At 45.7% G+C, this 12,884-nt stretch overlaps 1 protein-coding gene across 4 annotated transcripts in view; it reads right to left on the bottom strand.

The window, feature by feature from the left end:
• Nucleotides 1–2,332: 2,332 nt before the first annotated feature.
• RFWD3 (ring finger and WD repeat domain 3) overlaps nucleotides 2,333–12,884 on the bottom strand; it is a 64,948-nt gene continuing 54,396 nt past the window's right edge. For all 4 annotated transcript variants that reach the window (XM_048817086.2, XM_048817091.2, XM_048817088.2 and 1 more), the window contains 3 exons: nucleotides 10,339–10,553; nucleotides 7,027–7,244; nucleotides 2,333–4,028 (listed from right to left, as the gene is read on the bottom strand). In XM_048817086.2, the coding sequence (XP_048673043.1) occupies nucleotides 3,885–4,028; nucleotides 7,027–7,244; nucleotides 10,339–10,553 (577 nt within the window). In that variant the 3' untranslated portion in view covers nucleotides 2,333–3,884. The remainder of the gene's footprint in view (nucleotides 4,029–7,026; nucleotides 7,245–10,338; nucleotides 10,554–12,884) is intronic.

The raw sequence follows: 12,884 nt of genomic DNA, 5'->3' as shown, positions 1-12,884 counted from the left end.
AAATGTTGTCAGTGTATTTGGCTAATAGCGTGGAGTAGTTAGCAATGCATAACTGAAGAGTCACTGAGGAATAGGCTTTTCTACCAAAACAGGTCAAGGCGTTTCCAGTCTTTGTCGTAAGGGGTGGTATGAGCCAGGTGTTTTTCCCTTTGATAAACTGCTTCCACAACCAGTGAGTTTGGGCTAGGGTGAGTGAAGAGGAACTCAGCCCCTTTTGCTGGCACATAATACTTCTTGTCTGAACGTTTACAAGAAGGTGGGGCCATGGTCAGTGTCTGCCAGACCGTTTTTGCCAGGTCCATAATGCAATCTTGGCCATAGAAGAGGAATGGAGAATGTCAGTGAGCTTATGCTGTGTCTCTGGCAGCTCTTCTACGCAGATGCCTAGGGAATCAGCCATATGCTTGAATAGGTCTTGGAAAGATTTAAAGTTGTCCCTGGTGTGGGGGGAGGCATGATTGTGTCCTCCGGGGATGATGAAGAAATATGGGTAGGAGGAAGGATGTCACCCTCTATTAAGTCCTCATTGCACTCATGCTCCACCCCAGCAACTTCAGGGGAGGCTGGGGCAACCAGTGAGGTAGATTTAGCTGATCTTGGTGTTCTGGACCTGGATTGCATGGAAGGGCTGAATATTATGAGCCCTGTACAGTGCCCATGGGTCCCAGTATGGCCAGTTTGGAGGGAGGGCCATTGGGGGGGCATCCATTGGGGGGGGGTTGCCACACTGTGGGCTGTAGCCCTGAGGTTCCAGGTTTGGGCGATGAATGACATGGGGTCCCCATCCCTACAGCCACTTCATCCCCCTCATCACTTGAGGGAGGAGGGGCTGAGCCAGCAGGTGTAACAGACTCATGGCTGGTCTACCTGGGGTGCCATCTGTGCTGAAGAGAGGCATGCCCGGGGTGGAGGCAACGAAAAAGGTCTGCCTGGCTAACTAAATGCTGCAGCACCGGAAAGTCAGGTGCAGGCACAGGAGGCACACAGATGTTAGTCAGCATCTGTGCTGCCGGTGCTGCGGGTTTGCTTAATATACAGGAACAGCAGGTGGCACCATAGAACTGCTCCGTGCCGAGGACTTCAGCTCTCTAGGCTCTGAGGGAACAGGCAGCCACAGCAAAACTAAGCCTGTCTTAGAGCTAGACTGCACCAGGTCTTTTGCTCCTCGGGTTGCCTCTGCACTGGACGGACCCAGTGTCACATGGTCCAAGACTCTGCATGCCGATGGTACCACGGCAGATTTAGCGGTCAGAGATTGCTTTTTGCATGGCGATTCTCCCTGTGGGGAGGAGTGAGACCGCTTCTTTGTTTTCATGGGGGCTGGATCCTTTGTGCTCATCTTAGAGGAGGATCCCATGTCCGACATGGCAGTTGGGAGTGAGCGAGCTGGTGGGGAGGGGTCCCCTGCTCAGGGTCAGAGGCAGGACGCAGGGATTCTCCCTAAGCATCAGTTTGAGCTGGAGTTCCCTAGCCTTTCTGGTCCTTGCCATTAATTTTTTGCAGCGGTGGCACTTCTGCGTAACGTGAATCTCCTCCAGGCAGTGAACACACTGGGAGTGACCATCAGAGACTGGTATTGATAGTCTATAGGCGAGGCAGCATTTAAAGCCTGGGGAGCCAGGCATAACCACTTGAAGAGAGTGATTGGTTTTTTTTTTTTGTTTTAACCAGGAAAGGGAAGAGACAGTAACCCCGCAGGGAACAGGAAGAGGTAATTTCAGGCAAAAAAGGAAAGGAAAAAGTATTCTGAGGAAGATTATTCTGAGGTGCTGCTGTTGTTCCGACCGAAGCCAACAGCGGCAAAGAAGGAACTGGGGGATGGTTGGCTGCGGGCGATACCCACTCAGAGCAGCGCGTGCATAGCCAAGCAGGGCACTGATACCTTAAATCTCCAACTAGAAGCACAGGGGTGCTCGAATACCTAAAAGTGGAGCACCCACAGGGACATTCCTCGAAGAAGACTATCATCAATTGTCCCTCTAGGCAGCTGTCCATGCCTTCAGATTTTCCTGTACAATCCCCAATCATTTCTACGATATCGTTTTGCTTTGTCAATATAAAAATCTGCAGCAAAATTGAAAGATGGAGGTCAGCGTAAGACAAATTGAATTGATATTGAAGCCACCACAGGGGACTCAATTTTCATATTACATTCACTAGAAGCCTCTATTAGTAAATATACTTGAAACTCCCACATCCAACCTGGAAGTCCTATCAGATGTAGGGATCCTTGCCAGAGTACACAGAGCCTTGTTTATATTCATCTAGATGGAAGCACATCTCTGTACCACACATTTCACAAGGTCAGACAGTTACATCAGCAGAAGCAGGGTTCTATAATGATAAATGCTTTATTTTTCACATCACATAAAAAGAGAGGAACAAAATATCACACAAAAATAGATACAATTAAATGGAGATGTGTATATTTTACATTATCTTGTTTTTAAAGAGAAGACTCAAAGAATATTCATATCCCTGCAAGTTTTAGAAAGGAAAGTTGTTCTGTGGATTTAATTAGCGACACCCTGGATCTGGTAACAGAAAAGATGCCGTTTACACAGGCTTCATGCAAGGAACAGTGCCCAGGGACAGGTTCCCCATGCAGGGAAACTGTCTTGCAACTTGTGTAACATTCTTGATAGTTTGTCTTTGGCAAATACAAACATGGGGATGAACATGATTTACATTTCAAGTCAGAAAATGAAATGTCCTTACTCACAGGAACACATGTGGGCTGAGAATCAGTCTGCATACTTGGCACTCAAACCCTTGGCTCACCCCCCACCCCACCAACTCTTTATGGGGAATTCTGGTTCAGACTCACATCTAGGATGTGAAGAATTGTGCCACAGTCAAGGATGACGGGGACCACTCTGTGACCCTCTGGTGAATCAAACCTCAGGAAATCCAACAGTTTTTATTACATTTGGTACAAAGCAGCCAACATTTTCTCTTTCTTCCTTTTCAATTCAAATGCTGTTCAGCCACCTGAGCCTTAGGCAAGGTTAACATGAATTGCAACTAGCATCAAACTGCACAAAAGTCTCCCCACCCCACCCTATTGCCAACTTTCTCCAGACAAAAGACAGTTCTACGATGTTTGGACTGGGCTGCGCCTAAAGAGGAGGCAAGGTTCATACTATATGCATATGAAAATGCAGAAGAGAAGTGTTCTCACTCCAGTCCCAAAACTATCTTCTCCATGGCAAAGACTAATGGCATAGAGTTGGCTTTACCTGATTGATGGAAAAGCCCCACCAAGCTTGTTTTGCCCAGAAGCCTCAAAAAGCGCATAGGAACAGCTGAGTAAGTCCTTTACAGGACATGTCCACAACATTCCTGGGAAAATGCCCATCTAAGTACAAGGTAGCAGCCAAACTGCTACTTAAAGCCCCTTTCATCATGGAGCAAGGGGAGGTGGACTGCAAAGTACAGGGGGAGTCTCAGAAATTCCTTTCCTTTGGGTCATTCTATGAAGTGGTTTGCAAGTCCCAGCACTGTGTTAATGCTGGGTGGGGGTGGGGAAGAGAGAGAGAGTTATAACACTGTGCAGCTGGAGACAGGCCAAGAGTGAGCACTGCATTGAGGCAGGCTGCCAGTTTGCCTGAGAATAGAAAAAACTGACCTTGGGATCAACTGAAGGAATAAGGACAGATACAAATTAGGGTGGGGAGAAAAGACAAAACACCAGTGCTCCAGTTCCTGAATGCACCAACATGAGAGATGCCGTGGCAGTTCCTGTCCCATAAACAATTCAGGCAGGAAAGCAGAGCCTGGGGTTGTGCTGTTGTGGTGGGACAGCAGAGAATTTGTTGGAATTGGTAGTTTGTTAACAGCACATTTTGGAAGCTCCTCTCTGCGGAAGGCTTACAGAGCCTTTTTCAATCCCACTTGTAGAGCTTCACCATCTTCTCAGTGAGAGTGGCCAGGAAGTTATTGCGGTTCACCGTGAAAGGGCAGATGTCCAGCACAGGTAGGTCAGTTTGTAGCTTCTGCCGTAAGGAGCCACTTCCAGCATCCCATACCTGTGAAGTACAAAGGGTCAGGCACCATGATGCTCTCCTCCCACTCAGTCTTGGTTCTAATGCTGTTGGTGGGAAGGAGCCCCTCCTCAAAGAAACATCCCAGCTAGCTCAGCCATTTTCCAACACCTTCTCCAGCCAGGAAAGACTCACTTCTGAGCCACTAAGCTTGCCATTAGCCTCCTCTCGGGAAGGTCAGATAATCAGGGACATAGAATCAGAGAATATCAGGGTTGGGAGGGACCTCAGGAGGTCATTTAGTCCAACCCCCTGCTCAAAGCAAGACCAATCCCCAACTAAATCATCCCAGCCAGAGCTTTGACAAGCCTGACCTTAAAAATTTCTAAGGAAGGAGATTCTACCACCTCCCTAGATAACGCATTCCAGTGTTTCACCACTCTCCTAGTGAAAAAGATTTTCCTAATATCCAACCTAAACCTCCCCCACTGCAACTTGAGACCATTACTCCTTGTTCTGTCATCAGCTACCACTGAGAACAGTCTAGAACCATCCTCTCTGGAACCCCTTTCAGGTAGTTAACAGCAGCTATCAAATCCCCCCTCATTCTTCTCTTCCGCAGACTAAACAACTAACTCAGGGAAAATGGAAAGTGGGCAAGGCTGGTCATTTGTGATGAGGCAGTCTGAATTCCGCTTTTAAAAGTTTTTCTTAAAACATGTCCCATGGCTCAGTAACCCTGTACAAAGTTCCTTTAGCTTGCATATATAAATGCAACACTTACTATTGCAAAAGTCATCTTCCAGACATGAACCAAATATGGCCAGTACTGCCTAAGTCCTACCAAAAACCTTGTGCTTCTCTAGAGTATTCCTGTTCTTTGATATAGGATTATGTGTACAGGTAACAGAAGATCTATAAACCCATGTAATTTAGGAATATTACATGCTTCATTAAGAAAAGATCTCTATTTATCAATAGCGTGTGTGTGTTCTGGTTACTCTTATTGGAAAGAATTTTAGTAATACTATTTAATGCATTAAAAAAAAGCTTGTGCACAGATTTTGCAAGGGGAGGGGATTTAAGTTAAAACTGATTTTTCCTAACCCCCACCACTGCTTTAATAATAGGATATGCAGCCTCTTACTTCTGTGACTAGTTTAATTTCAGCCTGGGTTCACTGTGACTATGAGCTACCAACTAGCAGCTCTTCCTTCCAAAGAGGATGGATCTAGACTGTCATCTGGTACCAGTGAGAACAGAACGAGGAGTAATGGTCTCAAGTTGCAGTGGGGGAGGTTTAGGTTGGATATTAGGAAAAACTTTCACTAGGAGGTGGTGAAGCACTGGAAAGCGTTACCTAGGGAGCTGGTGGAATCGCCTTCCTTTGAAGTTTTTAAGGTCAGGCTTGACAAAGCCCTGGCTGCGATGATTTAGTTGGGGATTGGTCGTGCTTTGAGCAGGGGGTTGGACTAGATGACCTCCTGAGGTCTCTTCCAACCCTGATATTCTATGATTCAGCCTGTGGGAGATAATGGATTGAGATGTACCAATTTCCCACCTGGCTGGGATCTACAAAGCCACCTGGCAGCAGTAAGAACCCTTGTTGTTTGTTTCATAGATATTAAGGTCAGAAGGGACCATTATGATCATCTAATCTGACCTCCTGCACAATGCAGGCCACAGAATCTCACCCACCCACTCCTGCAATAAACCTCTCACCTATGTCTGAGCTATTGAAGTCCTCAAATCATGGTTTAAAGACTTTCAGGTGCAGAGAATCCTCCAGCAAGTGACCTGTGCCCCATGCTGCGGAGGAAGGCGAAAAACCCCCAGGGCCTCTTCCAATCTGCCCTGGAGGAAAATTCCTTCCCGACCCCAAATATGGCGATCAGCTGAACCCTGAGCATATGGGCAAGATTCACCAGCCAGATACCCAGGAAAGAATTCTCTGTAGTAACTCAGATCCCACCCCATCTAACATCCCATCACAGGCCATTGGGCCTATTTACCATGAATATTTAAAGATCAATTAATTGCCAAAATCATGTTTCAGAGAAGACATGGAGAATGAACCATCTTCACTCCTAGAGATGATCCCTGCAAGTCAGTGTTTAGAAACAGTGGCAGGGCAATGTGGATGAAGCACTATAGCTTCTTGTGCTGTAACTGTTCTGTGGCTCGAGAACAGTCGTCTCCAACAGCTGTTAAGCCAGCTTTCCTCATTATTTTACTGCTCCCAAGGAAGGCTGGATGGACCAATTCTCTATCACACCCTTATGTAACAAGAGGTTTGCTTTGCGGCTGTAGCCATAGCATTTTAACCATAGCTAAATGCCAAGGCACACTCTTACCTTGGAGGCTGAAGTCCTCCTTCAACCTCAGAACAGACACCGCACAGATGGCAGCAGTACAAGTCTTCCTCCACTGTCCCCTGCCAACCTGTCTCAACCCTAACCTGAAGAGACCACCTCTAGGAGGGAAGTTCACTCCCTGGTTTCCATAGACCAGATCATAAGAAGTGATGTTGCGACTCAACAGGCTTGAACTCTTCCCTGTGAGTTGGTATTGAGCTAGTGTGCCAGCATGCTGCTCCTGTAAGTGGCACTGTACTGGCCAGGTACCATTTGTACAACAGGACATTTTCTTTGGAGGAAAGTGTTAATTCCTAGGCCCTGGACAGAGTCTATCATGGCTAATTACATTCTGCCTACCTACATTCCTCAGGTAGGAAGCAGGCACAAGTTCACTACAGGGGCAACCTGCCTATATTTAAATTACCTTAAGGACACAGTATCTAGTTTTGTGCATTACTGGTTTACAGCCTGAAGCAGTATCTCTAAGTTGCCAGGGAGTTAGCCAGTCCCACAAGCAAAGTATGGAAAGTTAATGTACACACACAAACACCTCCCTGCCCACTCACCTGTTACCTACAATGCAAATTGCATCACACTGGATTTAACAACATGGGACAGATAAGGTTTCTCTCCTAAGCACTGCAATAAAACGCTGCCTGATGAAAATGAAAGGAAAAAAGAAATACCATGGCAGAGTTTGAGGCCTCATCGCCAGCGCACACCAAGATGCTGCCATCCTCTTCTGGACTCTGAAAGATGGCATTTTTGGTCAGCAGTTTGCAGGTGGGCCCAGCACTGAATGTCTGAACTGGGTGACAGGAGCAGACCATGTCGACAGATGCATCCGTCAGTTGGCTGCAGGACAGTTCCATCACCACACAATGCAGGCAATTGTTGCTCTTATCTGTGGGATGTAGAGAAAGGGTAACTCCACTGACAAGCTGAGTCACTTGCCAAATACAGGTTTCAGAGTGGTAGCTGTGTTAGTCTGTATCAGCAAAAAGAACGAGGTGTACTTGTGGTATCTTAGAGACTAACAAATTTATTTGACCATAAGCTTTCCTGGCTAAAACCCACTTCATCGGACGCATGCAGTGGAAAATACAGTAGGAAGATGTATATATACACAGAGAACATGAAAAAATGGGTGTTGCCATACACGCTATAATGAGAGTGATCAATTAAGGTGAGCTATTATCAGCAGGAGAAAAAAAAGACAAAAACCTTTTGTAGTGATAATCAGGATGGCCCATTTCCAACAGTTGACAAGAAGGTGAGAGTAACAGTGGGGGGTGGAAATAAACATGGGGAAATAGTTATACTTTGTGTAATGACACATCCACTCCCAGTCTTTATTCAAGCCTAATTTAACAGTGTCCAGTTTGCAAATTAATTCCAATTCAGCAGTCTCTCACTGGAGTCTGTTTTTGAAGTTTTTTTGTTGTAATATTGCCACTTTTAGGTCTGTAATCGCGTGACCAGAGAGATTGAAGTGTTCTCTGACTGGTTTTTGAATGTTATAATTCTTGACGTCTGATTTGTGTCCATTTATTCTTTTACGTAGAGACTGTCCGGTTTGGCCAATGTACATGGCAGAGGGGCATTGCTGGCACATGATGGCATATATCCCATCGGTAGATGTGCAGGTGAACGAGCCTCTGATAGTGTGGCTGATGTGATTAGGTCCTATGATGGTGTCTCCTGAATAGATATGTGGAAAGAGTTGGCAACGGGCTTTGTTGCGATGATAGGTTCCTGGGTTAGTGTTTTTGTTGTGTGGTGTGGTTGCTGGTGAGTATTTGCTTCAGGTTGGGGGGGCTGTCTGTAAGCAAGGACTGACCTGTCTCCCAAGATCTGTGAGAGTGAGGGATTGTCCTTCAGGATAGGTTGTAGATTCCTGACGATGCGCTGGAGAGGTTTTAGTTGGGGACTGAAGATGATGGCTAGTGGCGTTCTGTTAACTTTATTTGTTGGGCCTGTCCTGTAGTAGGTGACTTCAGGGTACTCTTCTGGCTCTGTCAATCTGTTTCTTCACTTCAGCAGGTGGGTATTGTAGTTATAAGAATGCTTGATAGAGATCTTGTAGGTGTTTGTCTCTGTCTGACAGGTTCTCGTCCCCTAACGCCCCTACTCTACTTGCGCTACATTGATGACGACTTCATCATCTGGACCCATGGAAAAAAGCTCTTGAGGAATTCCACCATGATTTCAACAATTTCCACCCCACCTCAGCCTGGACCAGTCCACACAAGAGATCCACTTCCTGGACACTACCATGCAAATAAGCGATGGTCACATAAACACCACCCTATACCAGAAACCTACTGACCGCTATACTTACCTACATGGCTCCAGCTTTCAACCAGACCACACCACATGATCCGTTGTCTACAGCCAAGCTTTAAAATACAACCACATTTGCTCCAACCCCTCAGACAGAGACAAACAACTACAAGATCTCTATCAACTTATCCTTACAACAAAGCCCGTTGCCAACTCTGTCCACATATCTATTCAGGAGACACCATAATAGGACCTAATCACATCAGCCACACTATCAGAGGCTCGTTCACCTGCACATCTACTGATGGGATATATGCCATCATGTGCCAGCAATGCCCCTCTGCCATGTACATTGGCCAAACCGGACAGTCTCTACGTAAAAGAATAAATGGACACAAATCAGACGTCAAGAATTATAACATTCAAAAACCAGTCAGAGAACACTTCAATCTCTCTGGTAACTCGATTACAGACCTAAAAGTGGCAATATTACAACAAAAAAAACTTCAAAAACAGACTCCAGTGAGAGACTGCTGAATTGGAATTAATTGGCAAACTGGACACCATTAACTTAGGCTTGAATAAAGACTGGGAGTGGATGTGTCATTACACAAAGTAAAACTATTTCCCCATGCTTATTTCCCCCCCACATACTATTACTCTCACCTTCTTGTTAACTGTTGGAAATGGGCCATCCTGATTATCACTACAAAAGGTTTTTTTCTCCTGCTGATAATAGCTCACCTCAACCGATCACTCTCGTTATAGTGGGTACAGCAACACGCATTTTTTCATGTTCTCTGTGTGTGTGTATATATATATACACACACACACACACACACACCTTCCTTCCTACTGTATTTTCCACTGCATGCATCCGATGAAGTGGGTTTTAGCCCATGAAAGCTTATGCTCAAATAAATTTGTTAGTCTCTAAGGTGCCACAAGTGGCACCTTAGCAGATGACAGAACGAGGAGTAATGGTCTCAAGTTGCAGTGGGGGAGGTTTAGGTTGGATATTAGGAAAAACTTTTTCACTAAGAGGGTGGTGAAACACTGGAATGCGTTACCTAGGGAGGTGGTAGAATCTCCTTCCTTAGAGGTTTTTAAGGTCAGGCTTGACAAAGCCCTGGCTGGGATGATTTAACTGGGAATTGGTCCTGCTTCGAGCAGGGGGTTGGACTAGATGACCTTCAGGGGTCCCTTCCAACCCTGATATTCTATGATTAAGTACTCCTCGTTCTTTTCGCCAAATACAATTTTTCCCCACTGTACAATAGCCTCTTCAGGAAAGGGCCAGAACTAAGCTGCAAAGAGACTAGAATCCTAATACAAACCCACTCAGGGTCACCACAGGGATGGAAGCCCTAGGCAAGAGGCATTGTGAGGCAAAAGGAATGGTCCATTTGCAGCCAGGCATACCAGGCTTCTCCTCCCAACCCCACTCTCAGCAGCATCTCTTTTGTATATGTGCAGCCACACAAAAAGCTTTACTGTGTCCAAGGGGAAGCATGGTACTAGTGTGTTATCCAGGCCTTCGCCTCTGAAAAGTAAAAGCATGATTTCTGCTTTGCTCTCAATTCCCTGAGGCGCCAGCTTTCCAAAGCTACCACCAAACCCTGGCACCTCGCAGGGGCTTATGTGGCAGGGCAGAATTACGGCAAACTGATAAAAGCACTGCATAAAGGGTGTTGTACTTGCACACAATTACTTACTAGGCCTGTAAGTTGCAAGGCAGTGCCGAGTGCTGATTTCAGTCTGAATATCGATGCAGCCTCCAGACTCTAGAGGCAGATGGTGAGGCCGGTAGGAGTTGGTGGCCTTCTGTTCCCAAAAGCAGCCTCCTTCTAAGGTCCCAGCTATTACCCCACCGTATGGCAGTGTGGTGGAGGCCATTCGGGGCAGGTAGGACAGGGAAACCACAGGACACCTGAAAGGAGAATTTGCAAGAGCGTAACGCCAGCACTTATAACAATAGAATACCAATTTAAATTTATTAAATATTTATGGATGTTCTTCTACATTTTTAATATTGATTTCAATTCCACAGAATACAAAGTGCATAGTGCTCACTTTATATTGCTATTTTTGATTACACATATACATGCACTGTAAAGTGATGAACCAAAAAATAGCATTTTTCATTTCACCTCATACAAGTACTGAAGTGCACTCTTTTTATCGTGAAAGTGTAACTTACAAATGCAGATTTTTTTTTGGTTAAATAACTGCAGTCAAAAACAAAACAGAGTAAAACTTTAGAGCCTGAAAGTCCACTCAGTCCTACTTCTTATTCTGCCAATCTCTAAGACAAACAAACAAGTTTGTTTACATTGACAGGAGATACTGGTGCTTGCTTATTTACAATGGCACCTGAAAGTGAGAACAGGCGTTCGCATGGCACTTTTGTAGCCAGCGTTGCAAGGTATTTACATGTCAGAAATGCTAAACATTCATATGCCCCTTCATGCTTCAGCCACCATTCCAGAAGACACTTCCACGCTGACGATGCTTGTTAAAAAAATAATGCATTGAATTTGTGACTGTACTCCTTGGGGGGAGAATTGTATGTCTCCTGCTCTGTTTTACCCATATTCTGCATAGATTACATATTACAGCAGTCTCGGATGATGACCCAGCACATGTTCGTTTTAAGAACACTTTCACAGCAGATTTGACAAAACACAAAGAAGGTACCAATGTGAGATTTCTAAAAACAACTACATCACTCAACCCAAGGTTTAAGAATCATAGAATATCAGGGTTGGAAGGGACCTCAGGAGGTCATCTAGTCCAACCCCCTGCTCAAAGCAGGGCCAATCCCCAATTAAATCATCCCAGCCAGGGCTTTGTCAAGCCTGACCTTAAAAACTCCTAAGGAAGGAGATTCCACCACCTCCCTAGGTAACGCATTCCAGTGTTTCACCACCCTCCTAGTGAAAAAGCTTTTCCTAATATGCAACCTAAATCTCCCCCACTGGAACTTGAGACCATTACTCCTTGTTCTGTCATCTGCTACCACTGAGAACAGTCTAGAGCCATCCTCTTTGGAACCCCCTTTCAGGTAGTTGAAAGCAGCTATCAAATCCCCCCTCATTCTTCTCTTCTGTAGACTAAACATCCTCAGTTCCCTCAGCCTTTCCTCATAAGTCATGTGTTCCAGTCCCCTCATCATTTTTGTTGCCCTCTGCTGGACTCTTTCCAATTTTCCACATCCTCCTTGTGGTGTGGGGCCCAAAACTGGACACAGTACTCCAGATGAGGCCTCACCAATGTCGAATAGAGGGGGACAATCACATCCCTTGATCTGCTGGCAATGCCCCTACTTATACATCCCAAAATGCCATTGGCCTTCTTGGCAACAAGGACACACTGTTGACTCATAACCAGCTTCTCGTCCACTGTAACCCCTAGGTCCTTTTCTGCAGAACTGCTGCCGAGCCATTCGGTCCCTAGTCTGTAGTGATGCATGGGATTCTTCTGTCCTAAGTGCAGGACTCTGCACTTGTCTTTGTTGAACCTCATCAGATTTCTTTTGGCCCAATCCTCCAATTTGTCTAGGGCCCTCTGTATCCTATCCCTACCCTCCAGCGTTTCTACCTCTCCTCCAAGTTTAGTGTCATCTGCAAACTTGCTGAAGGTGCAATCCACACCATCCTCCAGATCATTTATGAAGATATTAAACAAAACCGGCCCCAGGACCGAACCTTGGGGCACTCCGCTTGATACTGGCTGCCAACTAGAAATGGAGCCATTGATCACAACCCGTTGAGCCCGACAATCTAGCCAGCTTTCTATCCACCTTATAGTCCATTTTATCCAGCCCATACTTCTTTAACTTGCTGGCAAGAATACTGTGGGAGACCGTGTCAAAAGCTTTGCTGAAGTCAAGGAACAACACGTCCACTGCTTTCCCTTCATCCACAAAACCAGTTATCTTGTCATAGAAGGCAATTAGATTAGTCAGGCATGACTTGCCCTTGGTGAATCCATGCTGACTGTTCCTGATCACTTTTCTCTCCTCTAAGTGCTTCAGAATTGATTCCTTGAGGATGTGCTCCATGATTTTTCCAGGGACTGAGGCGAGGCTGATTGGCCTGAAGTTCCCAGGATCCTCCTTCTTCCCTTTTTTAAAAAGATGGGCACAACATTAGCCTTTTTCCAGTCATCCGGGACTTCCCCCGATCGAATCTGAAGTGCCTTCCAAAATCTGAGAGGGACAAGGTATGGAGTATACTTTTAGAAGTCTTAAAAGAGCAAA

Source organism: Caretta caretta, chromosome 12 (genome assembly GCF_965140235.1).
Source record: "Caretta caretta isolate rCarCar2 chromosome 12, rCarCar1.hap1, whole genome shotgun sequence".
NCBI classification, from domain to species: Eukaryota; Metazoa; Chordata; order Testudines; family Cheloniidae; genus Caretta; species Caretta caretta.
Note: the sequence above shows the minus strand (reverse complement) of the source record. Positions and strands in the feature narration are given on the sequence as shown.